This window comes from Amblyomma maculatum, chromosome 9, assembly GCF_055883805.1.
Source record: "Amblyomma maculatum isolate TAMU_Amacu chromosome 9, ASM5588380v1, whole genome shotgun sequence".
Lineage (NCBI taxonomy): Eukaryota > Metazoa > Arthropoda > Arachnida > Ixodida > Ixodidae > Amblyomma > Amblyomma maculatum.
In genome coordinates, this window is record NC_139352.1 from 66363759 (window position 1) to 66381927 (window position 18169).

The following is an 18169-nucleotide window of genomic DNA, read 5'->3' on the forward strand; positions in this document are numbered from 1 at the left end:
TGTGGCACTCTCGTTTCACTGTGCTTCATTTAGCGCATGTGAGAGAATGGATATTTGCATCGCAATCTCTGCCAAAAGGTCGTCGAGAATGGACAACATTTGGAACTCTCATTTCACTGCGCTTCATCTTGCGCTTGTGTGTGAATTGATCTTGGCTTCGCAATCTCTGCCAAGACATCGTTGAGAATGGGCAACGTGTGGCGCACTCGTTTCACTGCGCTTCATTTAGCGCTTGTGAGTGAGTTGATCTTGGCTTCTAAATCTCTGCCAAGACGTCGTCGAGAATGGGCAACATGTGGCGCTCTCGTTTCACTGCGCTTCATTTAGCACTTGTGAGTGAGTTGATCTTGGCATCGCAATCTCTGCCAAGTAGTCGTGCGTATGGACAACATGTGGTGCTCTTTTTTCACTGCGCTTCAATTACCGCTTGAGAGATTGGATATTTGCATCGCAATCTCTCCAAAAGGTCGTCGAGAATGGACAACATTTGGCACTCTCATTTCACTGCACTTCATCTTGCGCTTGTGAGTGAATTGATCTTGGCATCGCAATCTCTGCTAAGTGGTCGTGTGTATGGACAACATGTGGTGCTCTTGTTTCACTGCACTTCAATTAGCGCTTGTGAGAGAATGGATATTTGCATCGCAATCTCTCCAAAAGCTGATCGAGAATGGACAACATGTGGCGCTCGCCTTTCACTGCGCTTCACTTAGCGCATTTGAGTGAATTTCTCTTGGCTTCGCCATCTCTGCCAAGAGGTCGTTGAGAATGGACAACGTGTGGCGCGCTCGTTTCACAGAGCTTCATTTAGCGCTTCTGAGTGAATGGATAATGGATTCGCCATCTCTGCCAAGAGGTCGTCGAGAATGGACATGTGGGGCTCTCGTTTTACTGCGCTTCATTTAGCGATTGTGAGGGAATTGATCTTGGCTTTGCCATGTCTGACAAGAAGTCGTCAAGAATGGACACGTGGAGATCTCGTTTCTCTGCGCTTCATGCGCTTGTACGTGAATGGACATTGGCTTCGCCATCTCTGCCAAGAGCTCGTCGAAAATGCATATGTGGTGCCCTCGCTTCACTGCGCTTTAGCGCTTGTGAGTGAATTGATCTTGGCATCGCAATCTCTGCCGAGAGGTCGTCGAGAATGGACATGTGGCGCACTCGTTTCAGTGCATTTAATTTTGCGCTTGTGAGTGAACTGATCTTGGCACCGCAATCTGCAAAGAGGTCGTTAAGAATGGACATGTGGAGCTCTCGTTTCACTGCGCTTCATTTAACGCTTGAGTGAATTGATCTTGGCTTCTAAATATCTTCAAGAGGTCGTCGAGTATGGGCAACATGTGGCGCTCTCCTTTCACTGCGCTTCATTTAGCGCTTGTGAGTGAATTTATCTTGGCTTCGCAGTCTCTGCCAAGAGGTCGTCGAGAGTGGACATGTGCCGCTCTCGTTTCACGGCGCTTCACTTAGCGCTTGTGAGTGAACGGATAGTGGCTTTGCCATATCTGCAAGGAGGTCGTCGAGCATGGACAATGTGTGGTGCTCTCCTTTCACAGCGTTTCATTTAGCTCTTGTGAGTGAATTAATCTTCTGATCGCAATCTGCCAAGAGGTCAAGAATGGACACGTGGCACTCTCGTTTCACGGTGCTTCATTTAGCGCATGTGAGGGAACTGATCTTGGCTTCGCAATCTCTGCCATGAGATCGTCGAGAATGGACATGTGGCGCTCTCGTTTCACTGCGCTTCATTTAGCGCTTGAGTGAATTGATCTTGGCTTCGCAATCTCTGCCATGAGATCGTCGAGAATGGACAACGTGTGGAGCTCTCGTTTCACTGCGCTTCATTTAGCGTTTGTGAGAGAATGGAAATTTGCATCGCAATCGCTGCCATGAGGTCGTGAGAATGGACATGTGGTGCTCTCCTTTTACTGCGCTTCATTTAGCGCTTGTGAGTGAATTGATCTTGGCATCGCAGTCTCTGCCAAAAGGTCATGACAATGGACAACATGTGGCGCTCTCGTTTCACTGCGCTTTATTTAGCGCTTGTGAGTAAATTGATCTTGGCACGGCAATTTATTCCAAGAGGTCGTCGAGATTGGAGAACATGTGGCGCACTCGTTTTACTGAGTTTCATTTAGCGCTTGTGAGTGAATTGATCTTGGCACGGCAATCTCTGTCAAGACGACGTCGAGATTGGACAGCGTGTGGCGCACTCGTTTCACTGCGCTTCATTTAGCGCTTGTGAGTGAATTGATCTTGGCTTCTAAATCTCTGCCAAGAGGTCGTCGAGAGTGGACAACATGTGGCGCTCTCGTTGCACTGCGCTTCACCTTGCGTTTGTGATGGAATTGATCTTGGCTTCGCAATCTCTGCCAAGACGTCGTTGAGAATGGGCAATGTGTGGCGCTCTCGTTTCACCGCACTTCATTTAGCGGTTCTGAGTGAACGGATTTTGGCTTCGCCATCTCTTCCAAGAGGTCGTCGAGAATAGACAACATGTGGCGCTCTCGTTTCACTGCGCTTCATTTAGCGCTTGTGAGTGAACGGATAGTGGCTTTGCCATCTCTGCAAGGAGGTCGTCGAGAAAGGACAATATGTGGCGTTCCCGTTTCCCTGCGCTTCATTAAGCGCTTGTGAGTGAATTGATCTTGGCATTGCAATCTCTGCCAATAGGTCGTCGAGAATGGACATAAGGCGCGCTCGTTTCACTGAGCTTTATTTAGCGCTTGTGAGTGAATTGATTTGGCTTCGCAATTTCTGACAAGAGGTCGAGAATGGACACGTGGCGCTCTCGTTTCTCTGCGCTTCATTTAGCGCTTCTGAGTGAATGGATATTGGATTCGCCATCTCTGCCAAGAGGTCATCGAAAATGGAAATGTGGCGCACTCATTTCACTGCGCTTCATTAAGCGCGTGTGAGTGAATTGATCTTGGCATCCCCTCCTCGCAACTCTTCTCTCTCCGCCCCTCCTCGCAACTTTGCTCCCCTCTCCTCTCGCCATTCCCTCGTCTTCGCCTGTCTCCACGGCTCCGGCCGCCGGCATAGTCTTCGAAGTTTCGTCGTTTCGTTTCCTGGCTGTTCCATTGAGCGGCCGTGCCAGGGGCGCGGGGCGCCAGGAGGCAGGCCTCTCCATACGCTAGCGGTTGTACTGTTTGCACGGGCGGACTGAATGCACAGCGGAGCGCGCATTCAGTACGGCGGTGACGGTTCGTGGCCTCCGAGATTTGCAGAGGTAATCTCGGAGGCCATGGGCGGTTGAAAGCAACTACGGTAGGAGCCAACAGGTGGCAGCCCTGACGCTCAGGGATGCCTCTCATTGGTCTCCCCGCTGCATACCATGCCCCGCTGTGTGTCCGTTACGTTCCGTTCCATTCCTTAGGCACTTCCTCGCTTGCCTCGCATGATTGTCGCACGTGCGCACGTGCTCAGTCAGTTGCGGCGCTTTGTTGTCATTTTCGTGTGTGTGGTGTGAGCGCTTCATCTGTCGGGCCTGAGTCGTATAATTCAGGATGGCGGACGAGAATTGCCTGCCTCCAGCGGTCACGAAACGAAAAGCGCTGCACATGGCAACGAAGCGAGCAATTGTGACGGAACTGTCTCAAGGTGCTAAAAATTGCGAGCTGGCGAAGAAGTACAACGTGTCGAAATCAACCATCTCGACAGTTCTGAAGAATAAGGAAAAGATCGCCAGCTCCGACGCCAACACAGCGGACAGAAAGCGCCTGCGAAAGGCCCCCTATGCGGACGTAGAGGATGCGCTGCTGAAGTGGTTCGTCGACGCACGGGCTCGCAACATTCCGATAAGTGGACCAATGATGCTGGGCAAAGTACTAGATTTTCCCGACTTCTGCCCAGGCAATGGCTGGCTACATCGGTTCAATGTGCGGCATGGGATTGTTTTTAAATCGATTTCTGTGAGGCGTGTTCGGTAAGTGACCAGGACGTTGCCAATTGGCTTGCAACAAACCGAGCCATTATTGCAAGCTACGCGGAGCAGGATGTGTATAACGCAGATGAAACTGCATTATTTTATCAGATGCTTCCAGACAAGACGCACTCCATGAAAGGGGAGTCATGAGCTGGCGGTAAACATAGTAAAGTGCGCGTTACAGTTCTTCTGTGCACTAATATGAATGGCAGCGACCGGCGCATGCCGTTTGTAATCGGGAAAATCCAAGAAGCCCCGTTGCTTTCGGAACCATGTACCCGTGCGCTACAGGCACAATACTAAGTCCTGGATGACATGGGATTTATTCGCAGAGTGGCTGGGCGAGTTTGACCGCGACATGCAGAGGCAAAGCAGGCGCGTGCTGCTGTTGCTCGACAATTGCTCAGCGCACCACGTGCAAACGTCTCTGACGGCAGTGACTGTACTTTTCCTGCCACCCAATACCACTTCTAAAGTGCAGCCTCTTGATTTGGGCATAATACGCTCCTTTAAGGCATCGTATAGGCGCCGCATTGTGCAGCGCTTGCTCATCGCCGTTGACAGTCCGGCCGCTAACTTGCCGCTCCGAGTTTCATTGTATTCAGCCCTTGAGATGGTGAAGGCGGCCTGGGCGGAGGTGACGACCGCTTGCGTGCGAAACTGTTTCCGCAAGGCCGGCTTCGTCGACGCAGTACCGGACGTCGGGCCTGATGCCTCCGATGATGATGATAATTCCGGCGGCGATTTGTGGCAGCGCGTCGTCGACTCCGACATGGGAGGCCCTGGTATTGGTTGGCAGGATTTTATTTCTGCAGATGAAGACTCTGATATTGCGGAACCGTGCACGGACGAAGGCATCGTTTCTGAAAAGCGGGCCGAGAGCGACGCGGAAGAATCAGATGAAGATGAAACGTCTGAGCCTGCACCCGTAAGCACATCTGTAGCAATGGGCTATATAGAGGGCCTCAGACAACTTGTCTATGCCAAGGGACTCGGCGAAGAGCACGCTAGTGCTTTAAATAAACTGGAGACCGCCTTCATCGCATCTGCACTGCAGAAACAGACGAGCATCACAGACTTTTTTGCTAAGAAATAAATTTCGTGTTTTGACCGCCAACTTTTTTTTTTCTCTTTTTTAGTTTGTGGTCCAGTTACTACGAACTTTGGGATATAACGAACGGACGCCGCTGACGCTCAGGTTCGTTATAAGCAGGCTCGACTGTACGAAAATTTTCGTCTCCCTTTGAGAGAGAGAGAAATAACATTTATTGCAACCGTCAAAAGGTTGGTGAGGATCCGAGGCGAAGCTCTGTCCCAACCATGTCCTCCCCCTCAGCCGTCGACCTGGATCCCTTGGATCTTAGCAGCGGCCAGGGCAAGATGGATGACTTCTCGTTGCCCTTTTTCATCCTGCTTGAGAAGTAGTGCCTCCCAGGACTCATCTGTTCGGTCAGGTTCTCCAAATCTAGGACACGTCCATATCATATGGATCATGTCCGCTATGCCATCGCAACGTTTGCACCTGGGGCTAAAAATTTCCGGGTGCCACTTGCTGTAAAGCTGGGGGTTCGGGAATACTCCAGTCTGTAGCTTACGCCACATAACCTCCTCGCTTTTGGTGAGTTGCTTACACGCTTTTGGTAGTACTGACCTGCCTAATTTGTAATGATTTAGGATACCTTGGTAGGTGTTAAGGTCATCGTCAAACTGCAGGGGCTCCTCATCGCGCAAGGGGTACGAGGTTGTGCATAAGTCGTCACTGGGATCCGGGAATGTAGCTAATCCTCGGGCCAGTACGTGCGCTTTCTCGTTCCCCCTCAACCCCTGGTGCGCCGGTGTCCAAATGAGCGCGACCTGCTCTGCCGGTGGTGAACCACTGGCCAACACTCTTGCTGCTATGGCCGAAATGCGGCCCGCGTCAAAGTTTCTGATCGCTGATTTCGAGTCTGTAACTATACAGTCGAGCCCACTTATAACAATACTCAAGTGCCAAGAAAATGTCATTGTTATAACCAATAATTGTTATAACCGGGTTTGCCAAAAAATGCAGTCAACATAAGGTTCAAAAATTTTAATCAAGCAGAAAAAAATTTGTCCACTACTTAACAAAAAAACCATAGTCCGTGAGCTTCGCTTGCTTCACAGAAAGCTTATTAACATTGGTCTCGAGAGCATCTAATTGTTCGACGCGCTCAAGTGGAAGGCCCCTTGAAAAAACGAAGTCCCGGAGGGAATAAATCATATGCAGGGCCTCCTGTGAGGACACTACTTGGAGAGGCTGATCTGCGGTGGCGTCGTCATCGCTGTCGTTGCCCGCCGCTCGCACATTTTCCACGATTGCCTCGTCAGTGAGGATTTCGGACGTTTCCACATCTTCATCTGCATGCAGAAACTCATCCAGTCCCGGATCTGCCATTGTACGACGAGAAAGCAAAACGCCCCAGGCGTTGCACACACACCACGTGCACCCCACATGTATAAGCACTATGACGCCCGCCCGCACACAGCCGCCATCGCCACACAGAGAGTCGGTCGGGACGGCGGCGGGGACGCGACCATGTGACGGAGCGCGGAGGTGGGGGGGGGGGGGAGGGGGGGGGGCAAGGGTAGAGAAACGGAGTGCTCTCCTCTCTTCGTATCGTGGGCACAGTCCACTCGTCTCGAGGGGTGGAAGGGTGACATGCGGAGCGAAATGCGCTCGCTTTGTGCGATTGCGGACGCTCGCGTTTTCGTCGGAATCACGCGTATTTTATTTTGAAGCTGGGTCACAGTAGCCGGTTTTAATCGTTATAACCGTTAGTGCGGCAACCCATCATTGTAGTAAATGAATTTTTTTACTATTGGATACATAGTAAATTTGACGGTGACATGGCTGTTCATTGTTATAGCCGATATATTGTAATAACCGGTATCGTTATAAGTGAGCTCGACTGTAATTTTGACCTGTTGTTGTGTTAGAGCTAGCGCGATGGCCACCTCTTCCGCCTCCGTTGTGGTCGAATTTCGGGTGCTGCAGCAAACTACCGAGCCCCCGTCTTCTCTAGTTGCTACTGAAACACGTCCCCTACCGTTCGTGCATTGTGCGGCATCTGTATATAAGACGTCCTGTTTTCCCTCAAAACGGGCTTGCAGCGCTGTTGCTCTATCACTCCTCCGGCTCTCATGGTAAACAGGGTGCATGTTTTTGGGGAGCGGAGGTATTTTTAATTTGTCCCTAACCTGTCTAGGTACTTTTTCTGTACGTCTGGAGCATGCTTTGAATTTCGTATCACCGAGATTCTACTAGTATGAACATGGAGATCCCTCTGGTTCAAAGTGAATTCACTTGTTCACATGTGGAATGCAATGCCTTGAAGCAGTTCCTGTTAAAAATAAGCAATTAACGAAATGATGCTCACCCAGCCCACAAGCTCCTTTTTGAAGAAAAGGTTGTGCACCCTGAAGTCCGCTTGGAAACTCCAGCTGACGTCCCCATCTGGTGGCCGGACTCCACAGCAGTACACTTCAACCGCCAGGGGACGCAGCTGGGTGAGACCTAGTGGCAGCGGAATAAGCTGATCAGCAGGCACGCTGGACTGACCTCCGTAGTCTATGTGCGTCACAGTCACACTGGCTGGTGCATGGTCACCTGATGTAACTGAGGTCACCTGTAAACAGGCCATATACGCTGTCAAATAATTTTCATTCCCACGATCTTGGGGGAACATGTTGCTGAAAAAAAGATTCTGTGCAGCCAAGATATGCGAGTGAGATTCAAATGCTGTGTCTACACTCTTAATCTGGTTCTATATACGTTCCTGCTACAAGTGGAACTTGTAAAAAGTCCCATTTATATAACCGTAACTTTTTTTTAAAAGTTCCACTTATAACTAGAACCTATGTGGAGCCAGATTAGGAGTGTACCGAATTAAATAAGCACAAATTGATTTCTGTAGCTTTCTCAGCAATGCAGTCTGAAATCAGAAAGCACAATCTGACACAGTTAAAGCACAGGTACACTGCACATGTTCTCACTAAAATTCCAAGTAACCCTGCCTACCCAATTCTGAGCTTCTACTGCTCTCTCGTGCCTCTGTATTATTCATTCCTAACCATGGACGTAACTTACGTGGATTTTTTTTCTTTCTTTTCTTTGCAGATTCATGCAAAAATTCTGAGTGCTTACTAGCTGATCTGTGTGGTGTGCAACATGGACGTGAGTCATAGAGAAGTATGCATGCAAACACTTGTGTCACTTCATGTCTTCACAGCATACAGTACTACACAGTGAAGCTAAGCACAAAAAAAAAACGTTAATGATTTTGTTAATAAAAAGAAAGAAAAACAATTTGTACTGCTATAGATTTTAAAGCAACATTAACTGACAACTAGAGATACTGAAGCTGAGCCGAAGCACATTCTCTCTTCCCATGCAGCAGAGCATAGTTCTCTCTGAAACCATGGTATGTATGCTGTAAATATTCATTATTTATGGTGCACTTCTCAAAGAACCGCTATGTTTTAACATTTGCAGTCAAAGGAAAAAAGAAATGGCAGTATAGTTTAGCTCTGGTTAAACCTGGTAAGTTGCACAAGCAATACTGCAATGGTTGCGCTTAAGGTTCGGCATGTAGTGTAGGTGTTAGGTCATTCTTATGAAATAAGTGATCACACACTAAACACACGCTTCCTAATGAATTATGCATGAAATGGCGGTGAAACACCCGCGTCGCAGAATCACATTCACCAACCAATCGAGCATAGTCAAAACGTCTTTGCTCTTCCATGTCCCGAGTCTGGACGATCAGGCCAGCAGCAGGAGCCAAAGATTTACATCTTTTCTTCAAACGTGCGGCTTTCATCTACTCGGTCTCTTCTGCATGTTGTCTTTTAAGCTCTTCACACCGTTTTGCCTGTCTGGCAGCATCGCGAACTCATTCTTTCTCAAGCCTTTCTCTCGTTCTTCAGCAGTCTCCTGAGCACGTCGTTGCCGCCTGGTTGCATTCCGCAGTTCTTGGCTACTCTGCGATTCTTGTCGTCCTGTTGTTGATGCCGAGTCATCACTGTCCAAGGCATTCTGAAGACTCCATCCAGGAACATTACCAGACGTACAAATGTCTAGAGGTGCACGACGCGCTCGTCTAGCAGCATCTTGCGCTCACCATTTTGCTAGCTGTTGTTCACATTCTTCAGTAATCTCTTGAGCTCGTTGCCATTTTCTGGATTCGCCGCATCGCCGATGCTTCTCCTTGTAGCAACTGATTTACCCTGACGTGAACTCCTATTTCTCTCTTTTCACTTTCACTCCTATTAGCGATCGTCTTTTTATTACTGTGCAATTCCTTACCCTGGGCGGTGGCTGTCCGACCCTTGAACCCTGAGTGGTGCGTCCCGACACCGTAGTCCCGACCACTGCTTTAACGCACGTACCTGGATTTCGACGCGCGCATGCCACATCGGACCTTGCTCGCATCACGTGCGATCTGGGAAATGCCAGGAATGCAAAGTGCGTGAGGACGGGAGTGAGCGGAGCATTAGCATGGAGAGCGGACTTTTCTTTCACATCTTTTTTTCGTTCTAATGCAAACACTCCCCCCTTCCTCCCTTCCCTTACGACGCGGTTCAGATGTCGACGCAGCTGCGGCTAAAGTCAAGTGTGGCGTCCCCCGGGGATACGCGACGGCTCTAATCCTAGCGCAGTAGTATTGCTTACACAATAGAAAACTAATTTTCCCTTGATTACAAAATGAACCTGCTCGAGTACACCTTCTAAGCAAACTGCATTACAGTACTGATGTCCCAGGTCTCGCAAGAGTATTCTTTTGCCACATTTGTAATTTGCAAACTAGAGCACGTGGGAGTCCAATACGCTCCTGAATCTTGCTGCTGCAGAGCGAACTTCATCATATGATCATGATTTAAGCATCTTCTGAAATATAAAACTCCAAACGGACATTTGTTATTACTATCTCATTGAACTTAACATCATACTACCTGAGATTAAATACCTCATTAAACGGATCAAAGATCAATTAATGCTACATCTGCCAGTATTACATATAAAATTGAATTTTGTGGTGGCAATAATTTCAACCATGCAGGTTTTAATTAATGTCATGTAATTAAAGTTGCATAACTATTTATTATCAGAAGTGAAAATGTGATGAATGCAAAAAAATTTTTACAATGTCACTGATTTTCTGCGAGTCTATCACATTAGACAAAAGCAGGAAGGATGGCCAAAATGGCATCAATTCTCACCAACACCCTCTGGAAGTGGTCAGTGCCGCACTGCAAACCATATACTTGGCCAGCCATGGGTACAGCTTCTCTATCCAAAGGAGTGCAGTTTTCAGACTTTGACAGGTAGTTGTTCAGGGCTGACACAGTGTCGTAAGGCTCCATGTTCTTTTTCCCTTCAGGCTTGCTCTCTGAGAGAAGGATGCAGAAACCGATGAACTCACCGTACAGAGAATAAAAAGGAATCTTTAACTAGTGTACCACCAGAAAGCAACTATGAGGAAGGAAACAGCAACAAGCAGTTAGCTGTATCTTATCACTTAAAGAGGTTAGGGGTGTTCGAATATCAAATTTTGCTAATATGAATTGAATACGAATATAAGGGGGAAAAATACCTTTGACTGTCGAATCAAATATTGATTATATGAACGGTGAAAAAAAAAATAGTAAACACTGTTTCGTTTATTTGCAAAATAGCATGTCTTTTGCAAATAAAATTCAATTAGAAATGCACAAAAGTGTTCATCCTACTGAAACATCCAGTACAGATTTTATACAAGACTGTGTAGACCGTTTTTTTGTTGTTGTTGTTGTTTTCATTTTTTTCTGTACAGGAAAGACCTCCATAAAACTGGGTGGAGCAGTTATATCACAGCTGAATTGAGTATACTCCCAAATTAAGCCTTCAAGGAAACCGAAAAAAATGTCCGATTTAACTTAAAATTTCAAAGCATCAAATGGGCATCAAAAAGCTGCCCGCAAGGGGTCTTTAAGGAAAATAAAGTGATGTGATGTGATGTGATGTGATAACAACCATTTTCATCACAGTAATATCTGATGAACCCCTGCATGATAGATGTCTACATTTGAGATGAATCCAAAGTCAAAATGACATTTTTCCCCAATTGTGTCCAGAGGTTTGCTCTGCGCAGTTTCAGGAAGGCACGTCTGTCACAAAAGGGAAGCTCCCTATTCACAAAATGGCCCCGTTGCGGTGAAAGCATGGTGAATTCGAAAATTTTCGCAGTATTCCAGGAGCGTAGCCAGAGGGATGAGCTTATGGGGTTTTAGCTCAGCTGACTCGGTCTGGGTTTCGTGACAATGCCCTTGCACTTGGAGTTGCATAACGCAATTGGGGAGCCCCCATCAGAGCACAAGATTTCCAGGCCGCTTCAATGGCAAGCTGGCTCGTCGCAGCAGCAGCGGAATCTATGGAGCGAATGAATTTCAATTTCAAAACTTTACGGGTACAAAGTCCTCATAAACTTTTCACACAAAGGAGGCGACTTTTCTAAAGTCGTACATCTCACCACACAATGAGGCAAGTCACACCATCAGACAAGCTTACAAAGCATATGCAGCAAGGCCAACTTCCTCTGACGCTGCTGCCTTCTCTCTTTCAGGGCCCTTGTATGCTCTGAATCTTGGTGCTTTTAGCAACTGTATATGCTTGAGCGCAAACACTGTCGAAGTGGTCCCCTGAAAATCCGTGTTTTCGCAACACCTTACTCCCTTAGTGCACAACTACATGTTCATTCTAATCAGTGTTATAGGCACACTGGAGAAAATTGCAGGTAATCTGTTCGCATACAGGTCCGTCAGGAAGACTGCAGCTTCGAGCTAACATTAATTGCATGCGCGAAAACAGGCTGCGATGCGCTTTCTGTTCCGCATAAAATGATTTTTCTGTGAAACAATAGATTCGCATGCCTCGATCTTACTTGATCTAATGCAATTTTTTTCCTTCCTTCGAGGTCTGACAAGACAAAGCATTTCAGTAATTTATTCGTAAAAGTATCAACGTTTTCACCTGCGCCAAAGCGTCAATGTCAAAACACTGATCCAGCGAACATTACTATATTGTTCTTATTTTTTTTTACATACTTTGACTTGTTTTATAGAGTCTCTTCAATTTTCTTGTTCTCTCTATCCACGAGAATCGAGAGCCAGCCAGATTGAGTGAGCGCATGTGTTTTTCTTGTGTTGCCCCTACCACTGCATGGTGCACTTGGTGCGTTCGTTTTCTCTAGCCGAGTGGATCTGAGTCTAGCAGTGTTTTTGGCGCCTAGTGGCTAACAGACGAGAGACAAACAACGGTTGCTCAAAGCCCTCGATGTAGGGACTCGATAAGTTGCAGCGCACTCGATTGAAGACGCCACCTCCATTATGCGATGAGGAAACAGTGCGCCTTGTGATCTTCGCCTTGTTCGCCGCTTAGTTCATCTTGAAGCGAGAGGCAGCACGAAAGTACATGCTGCTGTCGCTCTTGCTCACACCAGCGTTTTCATAGAGTGTCCGCGGTGATGAATATGTGCATATGTTTGTGCGTGCGTGACGCCTTGCTTGTTGATTCAGCTGTCTAATGTATTGCTATCGCATAAATTGCTATGCCCTTCCAGCGAAACCATGACTTCTTTATTTTCTAAACATGACCCGCAATGCATCAAACTACACCATGGCCACAGATTGGCATCAACTACAGCATGGCCACAGATTAAGTCATTTATTTATGAGGCAGGCAAATAATTTCAAATAGGTAACTACTTGTTTATCATAAAAAATACTGACAGCTTCACAACTCGAATTGACCCTCACGAATGACTGGCTGGCATGACCCGCAATGCATCAAACTACACCATGGCCACAGATTGGCATCAACTACATCATGGCCACAGATTAAGTCATTTATTTATGAGGCAGGCAAATAATTTCAAATAGGTAACTACTTGTTTATCATAAAAAATACTGACAGCTTCACAACTCGAATTGACCCTCACGAATGACTGGCTGGCAATCTACTGTATATTAGCGCTCGAATAACCAGTATTTAAAAAAAATATTCAGGAGCAGGATGGTTGTGATAGCCTACATATATATCGCTACGAAGACAACAAAGCGGCAGTGGCGTGGGGCGGCGCGTTCGCGCTGGGCCCGCTGACCATGAGATGTGCTTTTTCTTAAAAAAGCACATCTCATCGTCATGCGATCATATTGTTCTGTTCCTACCATGCCACCACGTAACAATATTTTGCAAAACATGTACTGAGCTCAAGTAATAGTTTTATCCTGCAAAACATTTTCTAATTAGCTACCGGCTTTTATTTCTTGAGCCCACGCAATACCCTTCTTTAATTTTGGGTGCAGAATATTTATCATCACTGCACAGGCGGTTATAATACACATTTTGGTATTGATTCCTCCTCAATTATTACATTCATATGGTGCTGTCGCGACCGCAGCATATGGCCCTAGTACATATTTATGACTTTTGAGATCGTAGTTTTGTTCTCGCCTGGATCGTCAGTCTTTATATGAATAAGGTTTACTATCTGTGATTGCGCAACATGCTTAATTGCCTTGTTTAACACATTATGTACAGTGACTTTCATTTAGATACATAGATTTATTCGAGACGTATACATATATTTAAACATCTTTTTGTGAGGTTTCCTGTATGCATGCAGTGAAACTCTCTATGAGTCTATATCAAGCTGTATCTTCACGTTTGTAATATTCGACTGTATCTTCACATTTTTAGTGTGCACATGCAGCACTCCTGCCTTTTATACGTGCTCACTGTTGATAGTACAATTTTGGTGCAGTTACGTAGCACTATCGGTGACAGCTGCTCCTGTGCAATAAACTCGAATATAGGACAGCGCGATTGACATTTTCCCCTAGCCGTTACATATGTGCCAAAATCTAAACAAGGTTCTTGAATGACAATGATTTATTAAAATATTTGTCCTCAACTTGTTCGCTGCATGGCCTGTACGTTTTTTACGTTTGCTGATCTCCAATCGATACAGTTCTAAAGTTAACATGCCACTTTCTTTACTTATTAAACAGCAAAAACATGGCAGCATTGACATTTCTGCCACAATTTTGGGGACATTCAGCAGCTGCTTATAAGAAAAAGTGCATATTTTACTTGTCTTGACAGCGAGCGTCATTCAAGAATCACTTTGCAGAATCTAATATGCAATGGCAATGACAACGCATTTATTATCCATGTATGTGATCCCTCGACAAATTCTATACGGAGAGGGCCGCGCAGCAACGTCGGCCGCCCTCAAACAAAATTTCTCACTATGCCACTGCTGTACTTGGTAATTTCCGAATATTTGGAAAACTGGGAATGTGAATTTTTTTTTCGAATACAAATATGAACCCAAATCTAATGTAGATTCAATTCGAAATTTCTAATATTTGCACGCCCCTCCTTAAAATTCTTCCTGCGCACAAACGAATGACAAAAAGAAACGAAATAGAGCAGATCGAAGTCTGTTAATAAAAAATGCAGTGTGAAATGTTCAAACCTGTGTCACCGGACGTCGATCCCGACGATGTGCCCCAGTACTGCAGAATCCATGCGTAAAAGTGCGATGCGCTCATCACCTTGGTGATCAGCAGGCGGACCTTGCCTTCGGAAGGTAGGTCAGACCAGAGTGGCGAGTGGTCGGCCTGAGGCAAGAAGTGGTGGCGGTAGGAACAGCGCATCCGTCCTTCTTCACACTGCCCAAAGGACTTTATGTTCGGACACAACGCCACCCTGGCGTCGGCTAAAGTTCTCTGAAAACGGGGAGACGAATTCAGGTCAGTAAGTGTGCCAATTAAATGCGCACGAACCTGAACAACAAATGGTCTTCGAAATTCTCGAATAGGTTAAAGTGATTACTAGTAAAACTAGTAATTATTACCCTAACCTGTCCTCCTGGCTCGGACGTCCGGAGCTGCCAACGGCCAATAGATTGGCATAAGTGGAACAATGAAATATGCGAGCGTGTGCAGGAATTACTTCCAATTCTAAAATAAACCTGGCATCTCAAATTGCAAGTATCCTTCACTTTTTATTTTGTGCTGAGACAATATAGATTGCTTCAACATCTATAGCTACAGCGTAATACAGACTGCATGGCAAGAACAGAAAAAAATGCAACTATAAAAACTGCTCCATGCTTAACTAAAGTAAGCAACCAAAAAAAAAAAAAGAAAAAAGAAAGCCCGCACTTTTCTGACAAGTTTTAACTTACAATCTGCTCCTCGTCAGCAAGCTCTTTCAGTCCATCAGGAATCTCGCTGCCCAATCTTCTCAGGAACTCCACAAGCTGCACGGAACAGTTTCTGTCGTCTCTTGATACTATAAAGTAGGAAACTGGTCCTTCAGGTGCATGTACAGTGTCTTCCTGAAACAAACGGAGAAAAAAAAACGGGGATTTATAGTTTTTGTGGCTGGTCACAGGCTTTGACTTCATAACTTCATCAGCATTCAAGAACTCAAGCCTGCCCGTTTTAAACCTTCAGTTAGCACGAACTTCACAGCTCTGCACTAGAGCTAGTTAAGTTTTCAGCGCCTCCTGAAACCAAGATTAAAAATCAAGTGCCACTTTTGACTAGGCCAACTTTTCTTCCATGTATAGCAAGGTATGCAGTACATTAACATGTCATAATACATGAGAAGAAGGGACATTCCTGGGGTACCCGATAAAGGTGTTGAGACAAAGCCTGAAAATTTTATGAAAACATGAAATTAGATATTAGCTGTGGAATCACCAAGCATTTACAGCTACAGTAGTACCACCAACTAAATAATTTAAACATACCTTCTCAATTTTTTCTGTCACCCTCAGGAAAAGAAGCATGAGGTGTCCTCGATAAATGCAAAGACAGCAATGACAGAACAAATAGAGCGATGTGCCGAAGAAAAAAAAGTGTTGAAGCCTGCTATCCTAAAAAGTGCAAACAATGCAACCTACACAAGGGTTGAGATCACCGAATGTGCATTCTGACACAAGCGCACATGTAATTTAAGACCACACAGTCTGTGCCCACCAGCTTTCAACTAGTACAACCAATCAACACCAATGCATATACAGTCAAACCCGAATATATTGAACATGGATATATAGAATCTTTGGTTATATCGAACTCACGAAATATCCCCTTGAAAATCCCATGTAAAAATATAGGAAAGCCGCGTCATATATCGAACTCAATTTCACCGGTCGTTCGATTTATCGAACTCTGCACCATGCACTCGAAAGTGTGCCTTCCCCAAAGACGATCGCATCACCCTCGGCCGTTTGCCGCGTGGCGTTTTCAAGCCACGCGCGGAAGGAATGAGAGGGGACAGTTCGGCGACGGCTGGTCTAGGGCAGCGCCGTGCCCATTCCCCAAAAAAGCGCGCATCTGCGGTTATCGTTTCCTGTGCCAGCACGTGATGTTTGCAAGCTATGTGCGTGAATGAACCAGAGAACCGGTGGGAACAAGAGGGGAAAAACGCAATAGAGCAAAGCGCAAGGGTGTGCCCATTCTTTTGCCGAGCTATCTCTCTCCTTCCTCTTTCCCCCCGGCCTTCGTTCGCAGTAGCACGCGCTACGCATGCGCCAAGCCAGCTCAGCCCATTTTCAGACAGAACGTCGGATACTTTCTCCATCGTGTGTTGTAAACCCTCTATGCGCGGCGGCTGACGTGGCTATGGCGCCTGCGGAAGTGGCGGATATCTCTCTCTCTTTTTTTTTTGGGGGGGGGGAGAGTCGTCCATTTTTATCGTTGTTCTGTACGCGCGGCATAGTGTAAGATATGGCGGCTGCAGACGTTAAGAAGGGACAGTTGATTGTTGTTTTTTTTTGCGGGAGTCGTTTATCCTTGCATATATAAATCAAGGAAAGCACATGGTCAGCTGTGATCATGACACCGGCTTTTAGCATTTTTTGCTTCAAACAGCATTTGCAGCTATCACGCTTTCCAATGATTTTGTGACAGTGGACTACGCTTGCCCTAAGCGCGGCGTGATAAATCGAACCAGGCTTGTGCAATCAATCCATCACGGGCACTCTGCCATGTTTGCTTCCCGCGACTGCAGGAGCTATCAAAAGATAAACACACCATGACGTTATCGCTGCGCAGCATCTTGGCATGCTGCCAAGAAATGAGCTGTGGATGAGACGACCGAAACCACGGAGCGAGAAACCTTTAGGAGTGGAAACTGCGCTGTTCGCGGCGACCAAAAACGATCACTAGCCTGCGGCGCCTGTCGGTGTGGAAAGAAATTACCGCCATTTCGGTTCCCAAGGCAATCAGTCCAGGTTTCTTTTTTTGTCGTTGCAGCTTCTGCGACGCACCACATGCCGTCGCCACTGCATACGGCCGCATCATGCTCCGTGCCGTCGGCGATACAATTGTGACCTTATCTGGTCGCCCGCGCTCGCTCGTGCTGACGGAAGTTTCACCTCCTAAATGGTTTCTTGCTCCGTGATCGAAACGCAGTGGCGCACGCCATCGACATGCAAGCGAAAACTCTCACGATTTCTGCCGTGGCGACACAGAAACCTTGTTTTGAGCTGCCGCGGTGGCTCGAGCGGCGAGAAGGATGCAGTTCCAACAAGTTGGAAATTTTTCGTGTGTCGCTCGTCGCTGAGATCGCTCAATCGCTTGCATGTGGGCGAGCTGGCCTTTAACACTTTTTTTTTTTTTTTTAAATTCTCGGATGCAAAAGTGAAGGGTGGGTTCATTATGCGAGTGGGTTGATTACGCCACAAATATGGTACCGTTTTTTCACATCGTAAGTGCCGTCACAAGCCGATTTCTGTATATTGAATTTATCGATATATCGAACTATTTCGCAAGCCTCTTCGAGTTCGATATACTTGGGTTCGACAACCAAACTACAAGTACAAACAAAAATCCGAAGTACAACCATGCTTGCAGCTGTCCCTTAAACTAAACTAACTAAACTAAACTAAACTAGTTTTTGCCATGATGGTAGAGGTTAAAGAGACATCTCCATTTCTCGGTGGAGCAGCTCAGACATCATTCCACCGTAAAGCGCTAGCAAATAAAATACATTATAAATAAAGCAAGTAGGGGTGTGCAAATATTGAAATTTTTGAATGCAAGTCAAATATATATATATATGGTAAAAAAATGCCTTCAAATATTGAATCAAATATTGAATATCTAATCAGTTAATAAAATGAAAAAGTTTAAAACAAGAAGCATGGTTGGTCTTGTTAGTTCGAAATT

General features: G+C 46.2%; 1 protein-coding gene across 1 annotated transcript in view; it reads right to left on the reverse strand.

Moving 5' to 3' along the window:
* LOC146179269 (uncharacterized) overlaps nucleotides 1-18169 on the reverse strand; it is a 92068-nt gene that overhangs the window by 16584 nt on the left and 57315 nt on the right. The window contains exons 19-22 of the mRNA XM_084580164.1: nucleotides 15178-15330; nucleotides 14464-14716; nucleotides 10166-10335; nucleotides 7324-7572 (exon numbers count right to left, since the gene is read on the reverse strand). Of these exons, the coding sequence (XP_084436290.1) occupies nucleotides 7324-7572; nucleotides 10166-10335; nucleotides 14464-14716; nucleotides 15178-15330 (825 nt within the window). The remainder of the gene's footprint in view (nucleotides 1-7323; nucleotides 7573-10165; nucleotides 10336-14463; nucleotides 14717-15177; nucleotides 15331-18169) is intronic.